General features: G+C 41.5%; 1 protein-coding gene across 2 annotated transcripts in view; it reads right to left on the reverse strand.

Annotated features, from left to right (window-relative positions):
• Window positions 1-27777, reverse strand: part of LOC125372325 (potassium voltage-gated channel subfamily H member 8-like) — a 351499-nt gene that overhangs the window by 189463 nt on the left and 134259 nt on the right. For both annotated transcript variants that reach the window (XM_048381871.1, XM_048381870.1), the window contains exon 2: window positions 19014-19244. In XM_048381871.1, coding sequence (XP_048237828.1) covers window positions 19014-19244 — 231 coding nt within the window. The remainder of the gene's footprint in view (window positions 1-19013; window positions 19245-27777) is intronic.

Raw genomic sequence — 27777 nt, forward strand, 5'->3', positions numbered from 1 at the left:
CAGTGTGTGGGTGGCCGGTCTATCGGTCGGTTGAGCAGGTGACTGAGTGAGTGAGTGAGTGAGTGGTTTAACAGCACTATGAACAGTATTTAAGTTACATCACAAGTGTACAACATTCACAACCCACCCCATTGCAAATTCATACCACACACACATTTCTCTGTGTCACATCACACACACATTTCTGTGTCACATTACCAGATCACAGACAACACACACATTTCTGTCTCACATCACCACATCACACACACATTTCTGTGTCACATCACCAGATCACAGACAACACACACATTTCTGTGTCACATCATCACATCACACACACATTTCTGTGTCACATCACCAGATCACACACACATGTCTGTGTCACATCACCAGATCACACACACATTTCTGTGTCACATCACCAGATCACACACACATGTCTGTGTCACATCACCAGATCACACACACATTTCTGTGTCACATCACCAGATCACACACACATTTCTGTGTCACATCACCAGATCACAGACAACACACACATTTCTGTCTCACATCACCAGATCATTTCTCTGTGTCACATTTCAGCATTATTCGGTCAATTATCACATAGATCAGGAGGCAAATATCATATTGATTAATAATCAATGAATTCAATTACTCCATAATCAAAATCATATTGATGTTTCAATCAGAACGGATGGAGGCACTGTTCTGTTACAAGCGTAGTTCTACTGCAAACATTCAAGGCCTCCGTAAAGCTTTCCAAATTTGACGCATCAGTGATATCTGATTCAATTCTCTGTTTTGACTTGTACCATATGTTACTGTGATTTTTGGTAAACAATTGACCTGCACTTGCATGTGTTTGTGATGGGCAGGATACATTCACATTTTTGCGAATTTTTGCGAATAAGCATCACTGCTTAATTTATAAACACATGCTTATGATATAGTCGGAATCGTTCAATGAACTTTGACTTGTAAAGGGTTTTGGCAACTTTCATCATTTTGTTTATTTGTTTGTTTTTTAACATCGCACTCAGCAATATTCCTGCTATATGACAGCGGTCTGTAAATAATCGAGTATCGACCACACAATTGGGAGCGAGCCTGACCACCCGATCCCGTTACTCATCTCTTACGACAAGAATAGTCAGTCGCCTTTTACCACAAGGATGGGTTGCTGAAGACCTATTCTACCCTGGATCTCCATACACCTACCTGTCGGCCTATCAGGTGTTTTTGTTCACCTCTTGACTTGGGTATAGTGTGCACCTCTCCTTTCTAAAACTCCTGTATCTGTCTCAAACACTTCATTTATCAAAATGTGGTCAGGTTTTCTCCTACATATGGCAACGCTTGCAACTAGCTAGTCCCCTCTGTAACACTATCACACCGTAGGCGAGGACTCCTAGCAATCTCCACATCAACATGCAACATGTTTGATGGTGTCGCTTTAAAGAAATACTTCCAATCAATGAGTTACTGCTTTCTTTAGTCCGAATAAGTGAAATGGATGCATGCAGTGCCTCACCATTAAAAAGTTAAATAAATAGCTTGTGTTATCATAAATCACCAGCGAGCTAGCACAAATGCTACTTTGCTACAGAAAGAATAACCCTTCGATATGACACACCTCCCAAGAGTGAGTCCCGGCATAAAGCACACACAACCAGATCCCCTGTAATCACGGAAAACTGACAATTATTTTGATGTCATTTTTATTTTTGAAACAGCCAAAAGTTCCAGTAATTGACAATCCTAAATACTCAAGTGATTAAAACAAAGCCATGTTTATTGATACTTGTCTACTGATTTGGGTTTTACTAGCGATGCCAAACAAGATTTGAGATTACTCCCAAACAGTGGCCTGACAACGAAAGCCAAAATCAATGGCCACAGTTGCTCCATTGTCCAACGAACATCAAAGCCGGGCTTGTGGGGATCACCAATCAGAGGTGGTGAAACTGTTCAAGTGTTCTCCAGTCTTCGCCCAACTAAGCAGATCAGGTCATTAGAGACAGCATCAAGAGGGATTGGGGAACGAGGTTTCTAGAACCATGGGGGCACTGACCCAAATGTCAGAGGTGATCCCTAACCGATGCCCTTCACAAATGTACCATGAACGAAAGAATTCCCTAATTTCTAAGATTAAAGCAACAACTAATTTGTTGTGTGTATATGTTATCTAGGAGCAATCTGTTGGCGACATATTAGACATTGTTGAGATATGTACTCCCTTGCCACTTGGCTTCAGATCCCTTTGGTTTGATTAATTTCTAACCAGATCAAAAGGAGAAACAGAACAGAGTTATCCACATGGCAACATTGTCAATAGAATGAAATATTGAACAAGTCCATCAGCTGACAATAGCAGCCCCCCTTGCAGTCTCCAGCTGGTGTCCTCAGGTTCATAACACTGTCACTTGGGTACAATACAAACTTCGGATTAAATCTATCGTGACTTTCAGACTTTAAATTCAACTCAATCAAACTACAAAATCAGCCTTACCATCACCAGGAAGGGGATTCCAAGATAACTGGATAACAAAAGAGCAAAACCAGGCTTTGTAATACTTGTTTTTAAGGTATATACCACATTGAGGCCACACATACAGCAGGATGTTGCATGTGGTTGGAGAATGAAGTGGCGATAGAATTACTAAATCCTGAGTTCCGAAAGTTTTTCATCAGGAAGTTACGTACGTAGGCTAACCTTGGACAGGGCCACAGGGTACATCCAATCCAGTATGCTGTGACAATCATGGGCCAGAAAGTTTTAATTTCTCTGCTTTTCGATTTTTGTGTGGAAGATCCTGGTCAGGTGTTGAGGAAAAAAATAATAAATATAGTTTCAGATTTGTTTTCTTGTTTTTTCAAAGTTCTCTCACAAAATTGCTATATTAGCCATGTTGATCAAGTGGGTGTCATGTGCTCCGAGTTCAGCAAACAAACAAACAAACAAACTAAGAAACATGGTTTTGGGATGATTATTGATGAACGTATGATATGATCAAGTCAGAAATAACCAACACTTGGCCATGATGAAGTCAAATGCGGCCCCCTTGAAGTGCTCATGTGAACAGCCAAACGCGGATGAGAGAAATCTATCACACTTGGCCTTCGGAGATTGTTAAAAAAACCCAGTATTATTGCGACAACAACCAGTATTATTGCAACAACAACCAGTATTATGCTCCGTCCAAATTCCCAGTACAGACATACGTTTGAGCATTTCTTACAACCATTGTGAACTCAACATTCACTAATATAAAAGAGAATTTGTCATTGAAACAAGATGACAGGTTATTTTTTCCTGCGAAATATTCCAAATGATATTTACCAGGTCCTGTAATGCTACACTGCAAAATTAATTTAAGCTGTTGTGATGCAAGCAGTATATCACCAGGCTTTGTGAGGAGAGATGGTAACAGCTGACAATAATAACTGAAACCTATCACCGTTTAACATTTACCTGGCTGTATGGCTGGCCTTTGATGGAAATTAATGAACGTATGCAACTAAAATAAATCCTAAACTCGTGCTAAGACTGTGTCAGACACCACTGAGCCGACACCTGACGTTCTAAAGAGATTCTTTGCCTCGACGTTCTCTGAGAAATATAGCCGATCCTGTTCAGAGCAAAGGGTGTTTCCATCTTACAAGTCTTCGCCCAGCTAATGCTTCTTGTTCCAGCTATCAACTGGCAGGCAGTGGTTTGCAAAGCCCTGATAATATTATTTTCTCACAACTTCAGAATGCAAACATTTTAATTTTCATGAAGACAACATAATTCAGATTTGAATTAGCAATTGCTGACAGCATCTAATCAGATTTGGCAGTAATCAATTGTGTCCCTAAAACCTTAAGGCAACGTATTCCTGCCAAGTCATTTCTTGCTTTCAGAGGACATCAAACTCGATAACAAGCAGCTCATAATCATTTGTTTATCATCTGATAAACCCAGCTTCCTTACACTCAGCCGTTGAACAAATGTGTGGAACTCAGAGAAAGAACACAATAAATCATTCACATCCAACAGATTTAACCAAGTATTAATATTTCAATTATTTAAATATATACGGTCCTCCCTCTCCACTTGATGCAATGTAATGTCACTTTGGATCATCAAACAAAGATGGTGCCATAAGCCAAGCTAGACATCAGTTGGACACGAACACACGCACATACACACGCACACACGCACACACGCACACACGCACACACGCACACACACGCACGCACACACGCACACACGCGCACGCACGCACGCACGCACGCACGCACACACACACATGACGGCAGTCTGTGACCAGTCTGTTTCACGCCTAAGCCAGACAGTCCAGTGATTGACGTCAAGAGCATTGATCCACGCTATTGGGATATGATGACCAGTGCATCAACCAAGTCAATAGGCTGACCACCTGATCCCGTTAGTTGCCTCTTGCGCAAAGAATGGGTAGTTGAAGACTAATTCCAACTGGATGTTCATGTGTCGTCACCTTTTTGACAAGAACCTCAAACATTCAAGGTCAGAAAGAAATGTGAACTTTAGTGACTTGTAGTGTAACCATAAAGTTCTAGATAATTTTTGTCCTTAAACAAAATATCACATGACTAACCACGGGTCCGGGTAGGTCTGTTAGTACCCGGGTCTTCTCAGTACCCACCGACCCGGATACCCATGTTACCAGTCCCCGCCCTACAAGAACCATATGTAATATTCCATCTCAGTAGCCTAAAAGGGGGGTGGGGGGTGGGTGGGGGTCGGTGCTGGCTGAGATATATTCACTGGAACAAATCTTGAAAAGAAGGCCCCAAAGCCAGGTAGCAGTGACCATGAAAAGGGCTTTACTGCGACCCTGGACATGTTTGTTTGGCACTTGGTGGGAGGTGATATATTGCTTCAGGTGCTTTGGGAAATCAGTCTGCAGACAAAACCTTGATGTCGCTAATGGTGGTGTGCATCAGTAGATGAAAGTAGCCTCGTTGTGTTTGTGTGCAAAAATCAACATTCTTCCCGGCCCTAATAAAGTATTGAGTGTATAAACAAATTATGTCAATATCGGGGAAAAACAAACAGTGCTTGCTCCTTTAATACAGTTGAGTCTCGCACTGACTAACTCCATCCGTCCTCGTTTTAACATCCTGACACAAATTTATGATGTGTGCTTTTTGAAAAAAATAACTTTCATTATCAGCACCATATGAACACTGGGCAGGTGTGAAAATCTTGGATTTCATAGGTACCGAGAATCAGGACACATCCTGAACCATCAGCGGTCAGTAGATATCTAGGTCATCATTTATCATCATCCGTCATTCATCATATACAGACTTTCCTGGTTGCACATTCATGATTAAAGCTGAAAAATATGTCATTTGATAAATAAAAGTCATAAATATTTGGTTAACCTCTTATATACCAGTCAAAGGAATCTAGAGAACACTGTATTCTTTCATGACTCTGTAGTTAATCTGTCCTTGACTTCTTTTGTGTCAACAAACGGCATAAACTACCGATACATTCGTCTGTACTATTTTTATATTTATATATGTATATTAACTGTATATTTACTTATATCGTTTTAATATAGGCTATGAAGTCATTCAAACATTTTAGGCGAAATCCTGAGTGAGGCAATCCCACTGGCTCACAGCTATTTACATCTACACCAACTTGACTGACGCCATCTGCGACTTGTTGATGAAGATTGAATAAATATATATTATATCCAATATGTCGACCCATAAGAAGTCTAAATAGTTGTTATTTGTTTCTCTTCTCAAGAAATGACGGTAGTTTTAGACACAACAAAATGATGCTATCATGGATTTCCAGCCTTGTCTACCAAATACGCGTTGGAAACAAGGCACACAAACACACCTCAACATTTGATTCTGATGTGTTGAATCTGATGCGCGCTATTTCAAATATACTGACAGTAAATCTTACTTCCCTATAAGTTTTATTGTTTCCATATTTGTTTCCATCAGTGCATAAGTCCTCAGTAGTGCATCCAGACTTGGTTGACTATGTGGGGGCACGGGTGGCCCAGTCGTCTAAGGCGTCGCGATTCGCTGTGCAGAGTTGCGCCCCTTGGGCATGCCAGAAACCTATGATTGTGGGTTCGAATCCCAGTTCGCCCCGATTATGTTTCTAGGTTTGTCAGCACCATACCCGTGCTCGTGGGTTTCACCGAAGTGGTAAACATCTGAGACCTGCATCACTTCAGGCTTTCCTCCCACATTAAGCTGACACGCCATGATATAACTGGAATACTGTTAAAAGCGGCATTAAACCCAACTCACTCACTGGTGGACTTTGTGAAAGTACAGACATGACAGATCAACTCCAGTCACAGGAGAGACTCAGTGGCTATAACTACTTGTGTGCAGTATATTTCATGATTTTGAATAGGATGTCTGTAAATTTGTCTTTTTAAATTCTTCAATAATCCTGTCCATTTCATATGTTAAATGTTACTGCCAGGACATCAATCTGGACAAAAAGAGATTATCTAATGCTGACGCTGAGAAAGACCAAAGGTTCTGGCTGTCATATGTCAGAGGACCAAACATAAGTCCGTCACCAACAAATCACAGCCATTTATTTGAAATAGACATGAAACGCTTATTAACTTCAAGATGAATATCACAAAGATGAAACTAAGAATATCTTGAAAAACTCATGAAGGAAATGTCAAATGTATCTCCGTAGCTTATTGCCTAGCGACTCGATGAAACCTGATCCAGCTCAAGATAGATGCCCAGCAGATAGTGTCGTTTCCTTGATAGAAATTTGTAACCAGATTTGAAGTAAGCTCTCCTAGACTGGTCATGAAGCATCCGAATCTATCTGTCAGTCAGCACTGCGGAAACATTCATTTGATTCCCGGAAATAGGTTTTATCCAACAAAGTGGTAATATTTGGTAGATCTTCATCCAATTAGCTCACTCTCAACTAGGAAATAGCCTCCGGAGTTTTGTCACATCTCAGAGTTGAGGAGTGAGTGAGTGAGTGAGTGAGTATGGTTTTACGCCGCTTTTAGCAATATTCCAGCAATATCACGGCGGGGGACACCAGAAATGGGCTTCACACATTGTACCCATGTTGGGAATCGAACCCGGGTCTTCGGCGTGACGAGCGAACGCTTTAACCACTAGGCTACCCGACCACCCTCAGAGTTGAGGAAGAAGGAGGAGTGGCAAAACTGAATTTTCTGGAAGAAAGTTTTTGCATGTGCTTGTAACAGGTACCACCTGTGGGGCAGGATCTGTTCACCTTTTCGCAAACACCCGTTATCATCACTATTTGATGGGATTCATAAACACATGTTCATGATTTAGTCACACTTGTACAATGTCCTGCTTTGTTGCTTATATTTAACAGATGTAGATACTTGTAACTTGGTCATAGAGTTACAGAGCGGAACAACCAGACAGTGAGTCATCTGTGAGGAACCGTCGCTTTCAGAGAGGAAAATGAAATGGGAAACTAGAGAACATTAATCTTGATTATTGTAATCCATAATACAGGGAATTCTGGGATAGCATCGTCCCTAGCAACCTGTCATGGTCATGAGAGGAGATTGGTTGTCAGACTTGGTTACTTGGTTGATGGCGTTTCATCATACCCTGAAGGCTTGGATCTTTTTCATGATACCAATCACTGGATTATCTGGACCAGGCTTGATTATTTACATGCTGAAATGTTGATGAGTGTGTGTTACAACAAACAAACTTCTTGCCCTTCTATTGGCTGAATGACTCGGGGTCTAATATTGAAAGAACTATCGACACATCGCAACTGTCTGTTAGGGATGTCACGATGTACCATGACATTGAACATTTACACCTCATGACAAGATACACCACGCCACTACCCAGGTATTCTTGATAAAGTCAACTTTCAGAAAGTATTATTTACAAAGTTTTGCAATAACTATACCTTGACCAGGGTCATACTCACAACAATATCATGAACCCAACAGCCAAATACAGAAAGAGCCTACATATACATGTGAATAACACTCAAACTGGTCGATTTCATGAACCTCTTGCTCGATGGACTCGCAGAACATAGAGCAGCCCATACATGTCACAAATTATGTACTGCGATACACATCATATCGTGACTCGGGTATCGCGATACACATCATATCGTGACTCAGGTATCGCGATACACATCATATCGTGACTCAGGTATCGCGATACACATCATATCGTGACTCAGGTATCGCGATACACATCATATCGTGACTCAGGTATCGCGATACACATCATATCGTGACTCAGGTATCGCGATCTGGACTGATACGTGAGGTAGGCATATCATCACACAACTCAGTCCACAGCCTACCTCACCTGTGGCAGCTCTCATAATTCACGCTAGTCCGCTTCCCCGAGACTACTAAATAATGCTTAGGACAAGTAAAAATCCAGTGATGGTTGACCTCATTGACCAGTTCTCAATCCTCTAAATTTGTTACAATTTGAAACTGAAGAAAACTGACGGAAATTGTAAACATAGCAAACGGTTTTGTCTTGTTCAAGCAGGACTAGTCACAAACTCGGAGCACTACTGAAATAAGATAAACACCTGACTTCTGACTGAGTCTTTATAAAGATGAATTTCTGAGGGTGTGGTAGGGTAGCCCAGTGGTTACAGCTTCCATGCCAAAACACAGGTTTGAATCCTGACCTATTGGTATCTGACGCTGTAATATAGCTGAAACATGGCTAGGCTGAAGGAGTGACCCTTTAACTGCCCAGAATGTGTGACGAGAAATTCAACGATAACGGACATCTTCAGCCTACAAATAACATTCATGCAGCCTTCAAACATGGCCATGTTGGTATGGGCCATACCAAAGTCAATTCTATGCGTTACATTTATACAAAAACTATGGAATACATTATATGCCACCACATGTCTAACATACCCCATACTTTTATTTCGATGCCATATGAACTTAGTTTGAAGAAGCAATCACTGTGATTTAATGACAATTCCGAAGTCCTCTGTGACTGCAGTGAAGTGAGAAATGTGTTGATGAGATGAAGCTGTCACAAGTTATTCCTTCCTACACCGGCACCACCAATACAATGTAGTTCAAGTTCAGGACTTCAGAATGACAAATATCTGATTCAATATGCATCATGGATCTTCTATGCATATTTCCTGTAATGCTATCACAACATTGAAGGCCTCAGTAAAGCTTTCACAATGTTTTATGGCAGACATGTCAAGCACATTTCCAAAATTTGATGCATCTATGACATAACATGACCAATGCAATTCCCTATTTTGACCTGTACCTCATGTCCCTTGTTTTTCAGGTGAACAATTGACTTGCACTTGCATGTGTTTATGATGGGCCTCACCTGTAGAGCAGGATATGCTCACCCATTTGTGAATGCCTGGTATCACTACTATATGTTATAGTCGGAATCATACAATGGACTCGGCTTTTAGATGTTTTTTGGTTGTTTTTATTGATCTGAAAAACAGAATATGGGGGAAGCTTCATCTCTGCACCCTCCTCAATATCAGTCACAACTTATGTCAGTCTACTGCTAGAGTTCACGGATCAGTCTGAGATCAACAGCTGTCAGCGAGGTACATTTATGCATCAAAGGTTGGATGTTGAGTGAGTTGGATGTTGAGTGAGTGAGCGAGTGAGTGAGTGAGTGAGTGAGTGAGTGAGAGTGAGTGAGTGAGTGAGTAAGCGAGCGAGCAAGTGTTTAAAACATTAGTCAGCCTTACCAGCTTTTTGAAGGATCCAGTTGTCCTCGCTGTGCCAGTACCCGTGCTTATGGTTTTCGCTAAAGAGGTAAATGGCACTGACATCAAGCTGACATGTCGTGCTATAGGTGAAGTACTGTTAAAAGGGTGTGACACAAGGATCAGCCACACATTCTGTGACAAGATTCACACCTGTTATCCACCAGAAGAAGAGGACATAAAATCCCCCAATATCTCCATCACAAGTCTGGTGCTGATACAGTAGGAAACCCAGGTTATGCTGGGACAAACCCCGCTCCAAACCAACCTCTCCCTTACAATGGATGACCTGAACAGAGATAAACAAAATGGTTCCCTGGTCCTGGCTATGAACAGGACATGTTTGTCTGTCATGTGATACGACACTTTGATGTAGGAAGGATATGAGTAGTTATCGCATCATCATTTCATGTCCTATGTGTGAGTGAGTGAGTGAGTGAGTGATTGGCTGAGTGAGTGAGTTGGATGGCTGAGTGAGTGAGTTGGATGGCTGAGTGAGTGAGTGAGTGGGTGGGTGGGTGGTTTGTTGAGTGAGTGAGTGAGTTGGGTGGCTAAGTGAGTGAGTTGGGTGGTTGAGTGAGAGTGAGTTGGGTGGCTGAGAGTGAGTGAGTGAGTGAGTGAGTGAGTGGGTGGGTGGGTGGGTGGTTTGTTGAGTGAGTGAGTGAGTTGGGTGGCTGAGTGAGTGAGTTGGATGGCTGAGTGAGTGAGTGGGTGGGTGGGTGGTTTGTTGAGTGAGTGAGTGAGTTGGGTGGCTATGTGAGTGAGTTGGGTGGTTGAGTGAGAGTGAGTTGGGTGGTTGAGTGAGAGTGAGTTGGGTGGCTGAGAGTGAGTGAGTGAGTTGGGTGGCTGAGTGAGTTGGGTGGCTGAGTGAGTTGGGTGGCTGAGTGCGTGAGTAAGTGAGTTGGGTGGCTGAGTGAGTTGGGTGGCTGAGTGCGTGAGTAAGTGAGTTGGGTGGCTGAGTGAGTGCGTGAGTGAGTTGGGTGGCTGAGAGTGAGTGAGTGAGTGAGTGAGTGAGTTGGGTGGCTGAGTGAGTGCGTGTGTGAGTTGGGTGGCTGAGTGAGTGAGTGAGTGAGTGAACTTCAAGAGCTGTACATACAAATGGGTACACCTGCACCATGGCCTCACCAAGCTACAGTTGACCTTTCCTGTCTGAGGTTTGGCTCAAGTAAAACCTGTATAAATTTGATAAAAATCAAAAATGGTCAAATGAGGACTCTCATATTGATTTTATGAATTACAGACTGTTTGATAACAAATACACTTACACACTTATTAAAAGTTTGGAGACTACAACTAACCTGTCATTTGGACAGATCTTACTTCAGAACTGAAGGAGAAGTTTTCGAGGGGGATGGATGATGGAGGAAGGATGATGGAAGAAGGACGATGGACAATTGAGGAAGGACAATGGATGATGGAAGAAGGACGATGGATGATGGAGGAAGGATGATGGAGAAACTCCCTGAGTTTGACATAACTGTTTCATATACGAGAAATAGAGCTGTTGTGATAGCTCCGAACAATTCCTGCTTATCAGGTACGTACAAAACTTCATGTCAAAGACATGTTTCTCTTACAACTGCTCCTTTACTTCTATTCATGAGTATATGAGCATGAGTATAAAAGCATGAGTATATGAGCATGAGTATATGAGCATGAGTATATGAGCGAGAGTATATGAGCAAGAGTATATGAGCATGTGTATATGAGCATGAGTATATAAGCATGAGTATATGAGCATGAGTATATGAGCATGAGTATATGAGCATGAGTATATGAGCGAGAGTATATGAGCGAGAGTATATGAGCGAGAGTATATGAGCATGAGTATATGAGCATGAGTATATGAGCGAGAGTATATGAGCATGAGTATATGAGCGAGAGTATATGAGCGAGAGTATATGAGCATGAGTATATGAGCATGAGTATATGAGCAAGAGTATATGAGCATGAGTATATAAGCATGAGTATATGAGCATGAGTATATGAGCATGAGTATATAAGCATGAGTATATGAGCATGAGTATATAAGCATGAGTATATAAGCATGAGTATATGAGCATGAGTATATGAGCATAAGTATATGAGCGAGAGTTGTCCAGACGTGCATGGAGCACATGTTAGTGGGGGTGAAGCTATTACATACATCTTTCATGAAGCATCGCCAGACACTCAATGAAGGCCTCACTTACCCGGAGTCCAACAGTTACTTCCAGGCAGTGCTGACGTACGTCACCATAAAATCTTCGGACTCAATATATATCTGATCAGTTTAAGAGACTATGAATATGTATTGAATATTTCTTCATATTTGAAATAAAGATTTCTTACCCTTTAAATCATTGCTTGTGTGGAATATGGCATTGTATTCAATTCTGTTGGTGCCAAGACCATTAAATAATTTGACTCAGACATATGCACAGTATATGAGACTGAATACAATATTGTCACTCTGTCAGGCGTGTGGATGGGAGAACAGAACTACACAGAGCTGCTAGACTCCACAGCTAAACATGTCAACTGCTTTCACACTTTTTTATTTCCACCAAGAAAAAAAACCCTGAATGATTTCCTCAAGTGTTACAGACAGTAAGAATAATCCAGACAAATGAATAATCCATGTATCCTTCCCCTAGCATGTTTATTATTCACCAAATAAAACTCCAACTCAAGCCTGGAAAGGTTATAACCAAATTGATTCAATAAATAACTACATGAATTTTCTATAGCTCTCCAAATAACAAGAATTAATTCTTTACATATGACATTTAAAAAAAGCCCACTCGAAAAAAATGTATGTTAGGTCGGCTTTAATATTTTGTTTGCCATACCATTTTGTCATCATCAAATAAAAAGTTGGCAGGTGGAAAAATAGATATCCTGGCATTGAACAATACCCTCAACATCTTCATATAAAATATTCTCATTTAATATTTTTTTAACATGATGCATCAATAAGTATATGGTTGCATTCAAACAAATAAAAATTGTTTTCTTAATCTCATTCTTTTAAAACAGTAGCCTCAATTTTTTTTCAACCTGCCCAAATATTAGTGAAATGTTTGACTGTTCCTTACAGTGTTTAAATCCCACGGGTCAACTGGTTGGTTTCAATCTCTTAGTCATCTGCTCAGTTTCATGTGCTTTGGTCAACTTGATCTAATATAATAATGTCTGATCCTTCTGTCTGGTCACTCGGGGAACATCGCCATGTCTAGACAGGAATTGATGGAATATATGTCTTACTAAGCATTATGAGAGAATATCTTGTCATATATAAAAGATTAGAGGTTAATATAAAATTACACCTTCTGGCAAATATGGCATTAGAAGGGGATTAAAGGATTATCTGGATTAGAAGAAATAAGAGCCACTGCTATGGATGAAGGTGATATAGGAGTATATATCCTAATGGGAATACAAGGTTATGTATCAGCATTTGTGTGGGATAAGGAAGTATATCCATTGTGTATCCAACACTGACACCAGGGATGTAAAGTGTCATTAACTAATTTCAAACAGACTCAAAGCCATTTTGATTTACCGTATTTGACGTAATAAGCGCCCCGCTCTAATAAGCGCCCACGGCGATATTTGCCGATATATTGGCTAGTGAACAAGCCCAATTAGCACCCCTTCGGATTGATCAATGTACACAAGACTTATCTATTCGGTATACTATGGGCAATTAAATTCTGTAAATATTTTCTGTCGTACATAAACATTTCAGACTGTCAGCAAAAACCACGAAATGTATCTTTCAACTATGTTTATTTTTTACCAAAATAATATTCTAATAAGAGCCCCCTATTTCTAATTTTGAGAGCGCCCTGGGCACTTATTACGTCAAATACGGTATATCTGAGAATGTCGTGTAGCCTGACGTTGATCTGTGTATATTTTACAGGTGCTGCACTTACATGATCAGACTATTGATGGTAAGACTGAACTGAGTTATCTCCCCTGCACTGACTTCTTCCACTTGGCTGAAAATTGTTCCAGCATATCGTGTCTATAATACAAGTGTTTGGTATCTGGAATTCGCTCCATGGTTACACTATAAGTGGCTTATGTTTGCATTTCTTTCTGACTATGCACCCATTCCTTCAGACTTTAAGTGTTTGAATAAAGATATAACTTCAGTCAAAACTGCAGTCTAAGCATGACCAGATGGTTTTATACGTGTTTCTCAATAAACTTTGTCAGGGCTACGGTCAAACTATTCCCAATCAGACATTTTGTACCTATCTCTTGAGACATACATTGGGTACCTGGGTAGGGTCGGGTAATAGGGGGCGGGTACCCAAGTAGGGTCAGGTAATAGGGGGCGGGTACCCAAGTAGGGTCAGGTAATAGGGGGCGGGTACCCAAGTAGGGTCAGGTAATAGGGGGCGGGTTCCCATGTAGGGTCAGGTAATAGGGGGCGGGTACCCAAGTAGGGTCAGGTAATAGGGGGGTGGATACCCGGGTAATAAATTTGGACTCGTCCCAGCTCTACCCGGTACTTGCTTCAATCTGTATTTCATGACCAGCTGATGCTGTGAAAAATAGAATCCCATGTCTCGCGTAGATTGCCTTGTGGACAAAGGGTGGTCCCTCTGGAAGCAGACCTTTCAGACAGTTCAACAGATTTAATGAGAAATATTGGCAAACCAAATGTTTCCAGTTTCCTATTGTGTAACATATGTAAATTCACTCTTTGGCAGTAGAACAAATTGTAAATGCCAAACAAATGATAAAACCACTGTCATATTATTCCAAGCTCTGTAACAGAGATCGCAGGATCTGTAACAGAGATAACTTTGACTGTGACGGAGACACAGGTTATAATGTCACAACATTATTCCTCTCCTGTTGCAAACCAATCTCATCAATACATCAAACAAGATTCATCTCCGCATCTCACGGTATTCATCTCCACATCTCACAGTATTCATCTCCGCATCTCACGGTATTCCTCTCCGCATCTCACGCTATTCATCTCTCTATCTCACAGTATTCATCTCCGCATCTCACGCTATTCATCTCCGCATCTCAAGGTATTCATCTCCACATCTCACGGTTTTCATCTCTGCATCTCACGGTATTCATCTCTGCATCTCATGGTATTCATCTCCACATCTCATGGTATTCAACTCCGCATCTCACAGTATTCATCCCTCTATCTCACGGTATTCATCTCTGCATCTCATGGTATTCAACGCCGCATCTCACGGTATTCATCTCTCTATCTCACGGTATTCAACGCCGCATCTCACGGTATTCATCTCTGCATCTCACGCTATTCATCTCCACATCTCACGGTATTCATCTCTGCATCTCACGGTATTCATCTCTCTATCTCACGGTATTCATCTCCACATCTCACGGTTTTCATCTCTGCATCTCACGGTATTCATCTCCACATCTCACGGTATTCAACGCCGCATCTCACGGTATTCATCTCCGCATCTCACGGTATTCATCTCTCTATCTCACGGTATTCAACTCTGACATACATTCTTGTTGATGAACCTGCTTCAGAAAGATCGCTTCACAAGTTAACTCTTTCTGAAGGCAACTGCTTCTCTGAAAGCTTCACTTCTACCCAGACCTGAATACAATAAAATCAATCTGACATTAAGAAGCTGGGGGAATCAGGTCAGGGGTCCTTACCCTCCATAAACTGTCAATCACCACACAATCACACTTGTCCGAGTAAAAGCAGTCACGTTCAGGAAGGGGGATCTCAAGCACCGTTACAGGGCTGTTACAGCCACGACAATTGGAGACAGTGGTAGAACATCAATCTCCAACGATGATTAGGACGTAATCCTGCAGACGCACTCACACGAGTATTTCCATAATTGAAAATCGCAGATCAAACGTCCAAACGAGGAAGACCTTTCAGTTGCATGAACGTTTGCAGAATGTAAACAGGATTGTTGTCAACTTGATTTCTATAGGGCCGTCAACAGGCTTGGGTTCAGTGTTACAAGGATGAAAGTGGGCACTGTGTAATGCCTGTCTACTGGAGACCAACAAGTAGACACTGTCTGCCTGACTGTCTCGTCTCACCCAACTGTACACACAGACACTGTCTGCCTGACTGTCTTGTCTCACCCAACTGTACACACAGACACTGTCTGCCTGACTGTCTTGTCTCACCCAACTGTACACACAGACACTGTCTGCCTGACTGTCTTGTCTCACCCAACTGTACACACAGACACTGTCTGCCTGTCTGTCTTGTCTCACCCAACTGTACACACAGACACTGTCTGCCTGTCTGTCTTGTCTCACCCAACTGTACACACAGACACTGTCTGCCTGACTGTCTTGTCTCACCCAACTGTACACACAGACACTGTCTGCCTGACTGTCTTGTCTCACCCAACTGTACACACAGACACTGTCTGCCTGACTGTCTTGTCTCACCCAACTGTACACACAGACACTGTCTGCCTGTCTGTCTTGTCTCACCCAACTGTACACACAGACACTGTCTGCCTGACTGTCTTGTCTCACGCAACTGTACACACAGACACTGACTGTCTCGTCTCACGGAACTGTACACACAGACACTGTCTGCCTGACTGTCTCGTCTCACGGAACTGTACACACAGACACTGTCTGCCTGACTGTCTTGTCTCACGGAACTGTACACACAGACACTGTCTGCCTGACTGTCTCGTCTCACGGAACTGTACACACAGACACTGACTGTCTTGTCTCACGGAACTGTACACATAGACACTATCTGTTTGACTGTCTCGTCTCACAGAACTGTACACACAGACACTGTCTGTTTAACTGTCTCGACTCATGAAACCGTACACAGACACTATCTGTTTAACTGTCTCGTCTCACCTTACCGTACACATAGACACTGTCTGTTTAACTGTCTCGACTCATGAAACCGTACACATAGACACTATCTGTTTGACTGTCTCGACTCATGAAACCGTACACAAAGACACTGTCTGCCTGACCATCTCGTCTCACCCAACTGTACACACAGACACTGTCTGCCTGACTGTCTTGTCTCACGGAACTGTACACACAGACACTGTCTGATTGTGTGTACTATATTCTTGTAAGTTTTGTGTGTGATGTGCTGTGTAAGCCTTTGTGTGTGATGTACCGTGTAAGCCTTGTGTGTGATGTACCGTGTAAGCCATGTGTTCACATCCATGTCACATCACCGCTGGGGACACTCAGGGTGGGCTTCACACATTGTATCCATGTGTGGAATGGAACCTGGGCCTCCGGTATCATTAGCGAGCCTACCCCCCTTGCTCCCTTTGGGCCAGAAGAAATCTATAAACCTATTAAGTCTTTATGAGCTGTTGTTACTTCACAACACAGGTACCTATTGTCGATACAAGTTGATGCTGTCATCTACAGCTGCGCCTCCACGGTATGATGGACAACCGATCTATATACAATGGTGTGTTACCCTTTCTGCACTCAGACAGCTTGACATGCCGGACAAACAGTGAATCCCTTGCTGTATTCACGCTGCTGTACCTGTCGCTGACCTAGCATTTACTACTTCAATAATGGCACATCACTCGAAGGACCTTGAGTAAAACTCCTCAACCAGAGACTAAGAGTGAGGCTGTGCTCAACTGGTTAACACACAAACATTTCAACCAGAGACCAAGGATGAGGCTGTGCTCAACTGGTTAACACACAAACATTTCAACCAGAGACTAAGAGAGAGGCTGTGCTCAACTGGTTAACACACAAACATTTCAACCAGAGACCAAGGGTGAGGCTGTGCTCAACTGGTTAATACACAAACATGTCAACCAGAGACCAAGGGTTATGCTGTGCTCAACTGGTTCACACACAAACATGTCAACCAGAGACCAAGGGTTATGCTGTGCTCAACTGGTTCACACACAAACATGTCAACCAGAGACAAAGAGTGATGCTGTGCTCAACTGGTTCACACACAAACATGTCAACCAGAGACCAAGGGTGAGGCTGTGCTCAACTGGTCCACACACAAACATGTCAATAAGGTTTGAGATGGCCTCATTTTCAAGTGATAAACCTTCAGATGGTCTATCGATAAAGTTATTTGATCACTGGTCAATCCCTTATGACCTTGAGCCAAATGCTAAATTCAGAATATGCAGAAAGAAACCAGTAGTGGATCCAATGACAGTTTGTGTAACAACTGAAAAGCCAACAATCATCGCAATCAAAGTATAATGAACAAAATAAGTTAGGGATCATGAACAATTTTTTTGTATTGAAGGTGAGGTGTGTTTGTGTGATTGTGTTCGTGAGCAATCGTGTGTGTGTGTGTGTGTGATTGTGTGTGTGTGTGTGTGATTGTGTGTGTGTGTGTGTGATTGTGTGTGTGATTGTGTGTGTGTGTGTGTGTGTGTGTGTGTGTGTGTGTGTGTGTGTGTGTGTGTGTGTGTGTGTGTGTGATATTGTGTTTGTGAGCAATCGTGTGTGGCTGCTCCGGACTGATGCCGATTTATAGTGCTAGCCCACTGAGATACCATGCTGCAGTTAAACATGAATACCCCACTCAGACACAGTATACTGACTCCGAGCCGACCAGTCCTTGTTTTAGCCCCTTAAAGCAGAGCGCCAGACAGGGCAACAACAAGTAACATCTTTGAACGTCTTTTGGTATGACACAGTCAGGGACCAAACCCATGACCTTCTGCTCTACCACTAGACCACGGAGACTGAAGACCGTTGTGAAGAATGAAAACACAATTTCATTCAAATATCCCCCAAAATATTGATGATCCCTAATATATCAGCTTTTCTTAAATTCAGAATTGAGGGGTACATTCACATTGTTTTTTTAGCTTGCATTCAAAGCAAGAATATAAAGCTAAGAATGAAAACATCTCTTCCTATTTATTGGTTCTGTTATCTCTACAAAGCCACAATGTTATTTGTAATATACATATCAACCTCAATTGGATATTTTTAATTCCCATTTGGGAATATTTACTGACATTTGCTGCATATCAGCCTCTGAGCAGGCCCAGATAAAACTCTGTGTAAACCAAAGAAGGGGTGTTGCTTAACCTTTTTCCAGATGTATATGTATATTTCTGCTGCATGTCAATTATTCCAGTTCCAATGTTCAGATGTTTTTGGTCACAGTAAGTCTTCCGCTGCAATACAATCTCATGCTGTAAAAACACACGACAATTGAGGCATCTGATTTCAGGCTTCCATAGAATCACATAAAACCAGTCCGACATTGATTATGGAAAACACTTACCATTTTTCTTGTAAAGAAGAATTTCAGTTTTGGTTTCTTTTTTGTCTTCCAAGGCACTTTCAATCTTCTGTTTTTCGTCATTGTCCGTGTCTTTACCGAACAGGAACTTGCAGACACAGCGCTTCGCCATGACCTGAGCCCGACCAAACCCAGTGAGTTCACAAAAGCCATCAGAACAGTAGACAATGGGCTTCCCTGCCACCTGAGCATTGCCCAGCACGAAGTTACTGTCTGCAACAGAAAAAATAAATAATTGTTTCAGTTGAAGATCATTAAACTTCCAGGGCGGCCGGGTAGCCTCGTGGTTCGAATCCCAACATGGGTACAATGTGTGAAGCCAATTTATGATGTCCCCCGCTGTGATATTGCTGGAATATTCCTAAAAGGGGCATAAAAACCAAACCCACTCACTCATTAAACTTCATTTTCTTTTCATCTCTTTGAATAATCTGTCAAAAATTGAAAACACAAATAAACTTATTACTGAATATGTCCAGATGCTACCTGAAAAGTGTTTTTTGGTTTTGTTTGTGTTTCATGCTGCTCTCGACCGCCTCCGTGGTCTAGTGGAAGAGCGTCTGCCCGGAGAGCGGAAGGTCCGGGGTCGATCCCCGGCCGCGTCATACCAAAAGACGTTAAAAGATGGTACTTGTTGTTACCCTGTCTGGCGCTCGGCATTAAGGGGCTAAAACAAGGACTGGTCGGCTCGGAGTCAGTATACTTTGTCTGAGTGGGGTATTCATGTTAAACTGCAGCATGGTATCTCAGTGAGCTAGCACTATAAATCGGCATCAGTCCGGACTAGTACAAGCAGCCACACAAACACATACACGTACATGCACGTCGCTTTATAAGTGCAATAATCTTGGACGCGACGTTAAACCCCATTTCACCTCACCTCACCTCATGCCGCTCTCCGTAATATTTCTAGCTGTGTGACAGTGGCCTGTACATAATCTGGACCAGACATACCAGTGATTGGTGTTATGAGCAATGGTCCACATCATCAGGACACGATTATCCCGCTGTCAACCAGGTCACTGAGTGTGACCGCCCAATCCACCTGCATGTGGATGTTGATTTATTATTTATATAAACAAATATATTAATATTTGCCCCTTTTGAAAAGCAGTGGAGTATCAGAGACTTTTAAGACCTTTTTGTACAAGTAACCTTAATTAAAACACATCTGTGACCTCATTCTATTGTTTGAACAATCCATTATTTTTCAGGAATGGACAGTTGTTTGTCAATTATACATTATCTTGAACCAACAGTTCAACTAATTTACAGCTGGAATTGATGGCTCTATTTTTTAAAATTATTTTGACAAGTGAATGATTTCAAATTTTGACGGAAAGCATGTGTCGCCAGCGGAGTTCAGCCCGCATCATTTGATTTGAGGACGTCTAATTGTCGACCACAGCTACGGCGGCACATGATGGTATGGTGTGAAATTAACTATTAACGTATTTTAAAATATTTGCATAATCTTTAAAACTTGACAAAATGTATCTAATGTTGTGTTACTGCAGGATACCTATATAACAGGTGTTGACGAGTGATGGCAAGCAGAGGGGTATACCTCAACACAACTCACACAATTGAGTGGATGACACAACAATCTGACTACAATAAAGAAGAGTTTATTAATACACACAATACTGGCTTACATAACAACTAAGGGCACCCTAGCAATACTATCGGCTACGCAATATGGCAATGTTAAATATGCAAAGTCATAATCACCAGTGCTATGATTCTCTGAATCCACATCAGACATCGTTATTTAACAATAATTAAATTTTCGTTGTCTTCATTGAAACTCCTGCATTCTGATTAGCCGAATTGGTCACGTGTTATTGCATTCATTTCCCAAAGAATGTAAAAAAAATAAGCCACGCCCACCGAGGCGCACTACTTTTATTACTGTGGAATGTCGGGGAATCCCAATAGTACAGTCGAGGGATTCCCCTTTCTGCTCACGTGTATCGTCATGCTACGCGGAATCATACAGTTTGCACATCAGTTTTTCAATTCATACCTCAATGAACTGAAAAAAATACACAGTCAATTCTGAAATGGTACATTGTTTACCGAGCATCAACATGATCTCTGTTCTCTCGGTCCGACATGGGTGCAACTTCACAAACAGGTAATGGCGTCCTCAGTATAGAGCTAACAGGAAGAGGCAACAATCAAGGCTGTGTCACATCAAGTTACAAACATCACTTCCCTTCTACCACAAGCACATGTGCTTTTTAAAAAATGCTTTGCTGATAAGCTACCTACTTTCACTGAAACACAAAAGCTACTCGCTTGAAATCAGTCAGATCACAAGCTGTTCATTCATTTACAAAACAAGCAATTCACTCGACTGAAAGCCCCTTACCTCAAGTCAAGTCTGATTGCACCTAATATACTGATCAACAGATGAAAGTATACACCCCATATTCAAACATACATCAGCACATACAACACAATGTTCATATTTAAAGCAATTGGATAAACCTATGAAGAGAAAATAATCAGGTAAACATATATCCTTGATCAGGGCTCTATATTTCCTGTAATCCCATTCAGCATGTATTTTCAACATGCCAGCAATTGATAAAATACTAGTTTAAGACTCCACGAAATAATGAAGAGCCGTGTACCATGCATTGGAAATATCAGCTCGTGACGGAGCTTGGTGCACGTGCAACAGTGGTTCAGACAGCATGTCCCTAGTGCCTGAAGTGGTTCAGACAGCATGTCCCTAGTGCCTGTAGTGGTTCAGACAGCATGTCCCTAGTGCCTGTAGTGGTTCAGACAGCCATGTCCCTAGTGCCTGTAGTGGTTCAGACAGCATGTCCCTAGTGCCTGTAGCGGTTCAGACAGCATGACTCTAGTGCCTGTAGCGGTTCAGACAGCCATGTCTCTAGTGCCTATAGGGGTTCAGACAGCATGTCCCTAGTGCCTGTAGTGGTTCAGACAACATGTCCTTAGTGCCTGTTGTGGTTCAGACAGCATGTCCCTAGTGCCTGTAGTGGTTCAGACAACCATGTCCCTAGTGCCTGTAGTGGTTCAGACAGCATGTCCCTAGTGCCTGTAGTGGTTCAGACAGCATGTCCCTAGTGCCTGTAGTGGTTCAGACCACCATACATAGAGAATATTGCTTGATTTGACCTGGGAGAGGAACAGCGGAACTAAATCAGTGCGGACAATAATAACACATACAGACTGTCAAAGGAAGACACTCTTTGGATACACAGGCCTGGACTTCAGTATAACTATAACTATAATACATGATATGTTTAGCTTGAAGATGTCCTACTGAGGACCACTGGCTGTGACATTATTGTGATGATGACGTCTGTTGAGTTCAAGAGGCCTTATTGCCTAAAGTACAACATAAAGTACAAGACATAAAAACATCTTTGCCAGAAATTAGGAACACATTTAATTTCAAATAATAATGGTATATCCAAAATATTTTCATAGATCTTCTTTGAGTTAGTTTAGAATAATGATTAATAGCTGTATGGAAAGTATTTCTGAAGTAACTACAACATCAGCCAAATCCCATGCTTATTGCAATAGCACACCAACTCCGACAATTAATCTGATAAAAAGGATTGCTCCTGAGGATGAGAGAAATGATCCGATAAACTTTTAAGCATCAAATCAATTAGGATGCTATTCCCATCCCTGTCCTCGGAGGAATGATACCACGCTTGATACACCACCAGCCCCCATCAGCCCCTGGTGCCATGTACAGGTTTCCTATTGCTTTACGGCACAACACCATTAGCAGCAAGATGTTTAATAATCTCTGACCCTTCTAACTTCTATTTCTGCTTCAGTTAATCCCGAATGTTCCAACAAGCATCACATCGTGAAGTGGGCAGGGAGGAGAGTCGTCACTATACCTTAAGGCTGGCTAAAAAGATAGATAATCGGAACTTTTGTCGATAGTTAGAACAATTAAGGATTATCGAAATGAAATCGGCAAGCCTCAGAGTCTTTCCCCTTTAATCACCGAGTGTTGATGTATTTGATATCAAAAGACACTCGGGTGAGATTTTATTTATCATCCAACATCATTCTTCCAACATTTTCAGTGTGTAGACAGTAAGAAGCAGTGTCTTAAGCGTGAAAAGTACTGCTGACAGCTTCAGTAGCAGAGCTATTTCTATTTCTCCAATATTTATCGATAACTGATTGATAATTAGTTATCGATTATCGATCTCAATGATCTGCATGGACAACCAGCCCTACAACACCCCCAGCCCTGATACCTGCATTGGCCTTTACTGTAGGGCACAATAACCACTGATCAAGATGCGGGCGACGGTGTTGTTGTCACGGAATAATCAAGCTGATCAGTCTGTTTGAGAAGCACCACTGTGTCCTGAGGTGACATATCATTCTCTACTTTTCCCTGATCAATGGAAACCAGATAGCTCTAAAGAATTACTTCAACATGTTCATTTCCAAGTTACTTATTTGTGAAAAAACAAGCAAGAGAATGTTGGACATTTTAGACATGGGAACTGCTGGTATTTTGCATGTAAAAAAACTTTTATTTGTTTGAAGATTAACTCAATAGAATAGGCATGCAGTCCGCCTCCCAGCCCCCCCCCCCCTCCCCTGCTGTTTTTTCTGTCACATTGTAACTTTGTTTATGTGCACTCCTGTTTCATAATGTTGGAATTTGCCTCTGGTTACATATGATTAAAACTCAGAATTTCTGCAATGATCTTCACTGGCAATGACTTAGACTACCATACCTCTAATTACAAAAAAAATTCCTCTCTTCTAACGGTCCCTGTAATGGTGCAGATCCAACAATGACTGACAAAAGCATTTTGTACTATAAGATATATCTACTAGTTTAAAGAAGTTAAAGACACCCGATTCTTTCCTATTACTACAGTTAATCTGTCATGCCATGATTCTTTCCTATTACTACAGTTAATCTGTCATGCCATGATTCTTTCCTATTACTTTAGTTGACCTGTCATGTCATGATTCTTTGATAATACTTTAGTTGACCTGTCATGTCATGATTCTTTGATAATACTTTAGTTGACCTGTCATGTCATGATTCTTTGATAATACTTTAGTTGACCTGTCATGTCATGATTCTTTCATAATACTTTAGTTGACCTGTCATGTCATGATTCTTTGATAATACTTTAGTTTTTGACCTGTCATGTCATGATTCTTTCATAATACTTTAGTTGACCTGTCATGTCATGGCAGATAAATTATAGTAATATGAAAGAATCAAGTGTGTTTAACTTTTTTTTAGCAGTTTATTTTTCCATTGATGGGGAAACTTTGAATAAGTCTGTTTTAGATTGGATAATTCTCAGGGTCACATGACACCTTGTTGGGATTTTTAGCCAATGTGCTATTGTCGCTCACTGGTGATAGCCGTCAGTAATCAGCACCACCCTCACCTTGACACTTATCACATTTAATGTCTAATGTAACGTGTCGATTCCCATATTGAAACAACACGTTAACCCAGAAATCTGTACGTAAAAGAACTTTGTGTGAAACTAACAAACAACCAACAAGTGGTATACAATCAACAAATGTATTACACAATTAACTTAGTTTACAAGTCAATACAAATTACTGCACAGACATTACAATGGCAGTACACAATAGAGTGGTGGTACGATATTCAATGACAGTACACAATAAAGTGGTAGTACAATATTCAATGACAGTACACAATAAAGTGGTAGTACAATATTCAATGACAGTACACAATAGAGTGGTGGTACAATATTCAATGACAACAAATAACATGATGGCAGGGGTCAGTGTCAAATACACAAATACAGTGGTGATAGCAAAAGTCAGTGATCATAATATCTATTCACTCAAAACGATCCTCACATGAAAGCTAATTCCAAATGTGTGAGAGATACGCAAACACGCTATTGTTCCCTTTTTCAGTCTAACCAGTGACTAGAAAGTTCCACATAGTTCCCTCATAACATAGAACATTACAGAAATTATCACCGTCTGCAGTATACTGGACTGGAAGTTTACATACCACACTAGCATCTACATGTAGTAGCTTCCTGACGACTGATCCCTGTCCAAACATAATGTAATGAGCGTCTACCGAATCGCAGCAGAACAATGTACCAGTTACAATCATTGTTCAACAATAAAATACGCTGCCATATAAAACTAACTTCTGTAACTCTATCATGTGAAAGGGAGTCCCAGGTCGGGGGAGCTGCCAGGCTCTGTAAGGAATCCTGCCCATACCAACCTGCTTGTTACTTATTAGCGTACCTATGTGTCTTGTATTTTGCCTGTTCTTAACCCACATTTTACTGTATTGTTCTGTTGTTGGACTTGTAATAAATAGTCATGCCCGAGGTTGATTTGTGATTTAGACAGTTATTCAGATACTTCAGGTGGTTGGATAGACGAGGCATCTGCTTGTCACGATGTCGACTCACATGTCTACTTTGTGTAACTATAAATCACCATCACCAGAGAATAAACAGTCGTGAACACCTGGAGAAACAGACTGCCCTGAGCGTTAACGGCAAAGAAGTGGTGAAGACAGTATGAATGGATCCCTGACTATCAGTGATGACGCCAGGTGTTCATGAAAACCAATGCTGTGGACCCCACTTTTGGAATATTTACTGGAAGCAATGTACGACCATATATCCTCTTCCTCTCTCACTTTCATGAAGCAATGATACCTAAAAATGTGCTTTTTGATCACCAAGGTGTATTGCATGTATTCATCTTAAGACTCATTTTTTATTGAAATTTCTTTTTTGAACAGTTTGACAAAAGAGGATGAATGCTCCCCTCTTCAACAAATGCCTTAGCACTATCAGTGTTTGTCAGAAATTCAGTTGAGAAGTTCACAGAAATTGAACTCAACATGATGCTTAGACTAGCATTTCCCAAATCAGTGACAATCTACTGACGGCATGAGCTGGATACTGAGTGGTATTGTTGGAACAGCTTGCATACACCGAGTTCAGGGTTATTGCACTGGCGACGTGTGTGTGTGTGTGTGTGTGTGTGTGTGTGTGTGTGTGTGTGTGTGTGTGTGTGTGTGTGTGTGTGTGTGTGTGTGTGTGTGTGTGTGTCTACTTGTACTAGTCTGGATGTTGGTTTACAGTGCTTGCCCACTGGAAACCATGCTGAAGTTTAACATGAATTCCCCACTCAGACACAGTATACTGACTCTGAGCCGACCAGTCCTTGTTTAAGCCCCTTAATGCCAAACAGCAGGCAGGGTAACAACAAGTCTTTGGGAATGACATTGCTGGGGAGCCAACCACAGGCCTTCCGAAGAAACTCTATTGACTAGATATAAAATCTAGAACAAGATTTAAATCTAAAATCTAAATCTAATCTAGTTCCATACATATGACATATCAGCAGCTTATTTGCAACATTGGTCTACAGATTCCACTAGCACTAAAATGTGGGAGAAAAAATACATCTGAGAGCCATAGTTTCCAGGATGACAGATGTAATGAATGCTGTGAAAGCTCAATAAAAAGCCACCAGTATCTGACAGGATCACATACTGGTTGTACAGACCTGGCACAGAAGAAGCACTTGGGAAAAACTCTGTGAACCATTAAAAGCCTGAGTGAAGGGTGTCCAACTGAAGTATAGATGTGATGTATGCCTGGCCATTATGACCAGACCTCCTGATCTCCTCAGGTCCAGTGGCAGGGAGTAATCTCGTTGACCAACTGACCCCCCAAGTGGAAGAGGATGACACTGCGATTACACCAAATCCAGTTTTACTGTTTGCATCAAGGTCATTGATCACTGCCACGCAGATTGTGGTTGTCGCTGGAGACTGTGTTGTCATTGTTTCAGACGAACAAATTGCTCATTTACATGAAACGGCACTTGAAGACATCCCGTGATCTGTCCGACTCTTGTAATGGACGTGAAGAGAGCTACTGATCGGGCAACAACAATCCATGTGTGCTTCAGACTGTCACTATATCAACATCATCTTTCAAAGGTGGACACATTTTCTTTACCTTGTGTCGCACACTTTTTGTGTGATAAGTCCTGGTCAGTTTAAAATATAAAGGCATATTAGTGTTTGTTATCTTAAAGGTATTACCTGTAACTGTTTGCTGTAACCAGAAACACTGAGGTGCACACAAATAATTTGTATTTGAGTGAGTGAGTGAGTGAGTGAGTGAGTGAGTGAGTGAGTGAGTGAGTATGCATTTGTATTTGAGGGAAGCCAAACAAATATTTTGTTGACTTTGTAGCATTTTGTATTTGTTTCTTCGTAAAACTGAAAAAAGTGTCGCCAAGGGCTGGTTCAGATTTCTGCTAAACTAGAATACAAACTGATGTTTATAAATATAACTATTCTTTGCGTATCTCAGATTGGAGATATCCTCAACTGGTTCAGAAGGTTATAAAATGTCAAGAAACAAAACAACTTGGTCTAGGTCTACTTAAACAGGAGGAAGTCTACACAACAAAAGGTCAAAACTCACATTTATTATCAGTCCCGTTGTAACCTGATGCATTTGTCTTAATGTGTGGCAAAAAACTGCAGGATTCTGTATTGTGAAATGTCACATCGGACACTTGCTCCACTCCGCTATAACACTTGCCTCAAGTACGTGTGTGTGACTGTGCACTCCGCTATAACACTTGCCTCGAGTACGTGCGTGTGACTGTGCACTCCGCTATAACACTTGCCTCAAGTACGTGTGTGTGACTGTGCACGTGCGTGTGACTG

The sequence above is a fragment of the Haliotis rufescens genome, unplaced genomic scaffold (assembly GCF_023055435.1).
Source record: "Haliotis rufescens isolate VD_foot unplaced genomic scaffold, xgHalRufe1.0.p SCAF_4, whole genome shotgun sequence".
In the NCBI taxonomy this organism is placed as follows: domain Eukaryota; kingdom Metazoa; phylum Mollusca; class Gastropoda; order Lepetellida; family Haliotidae; genus Haliotis; species Haliotis rufescens.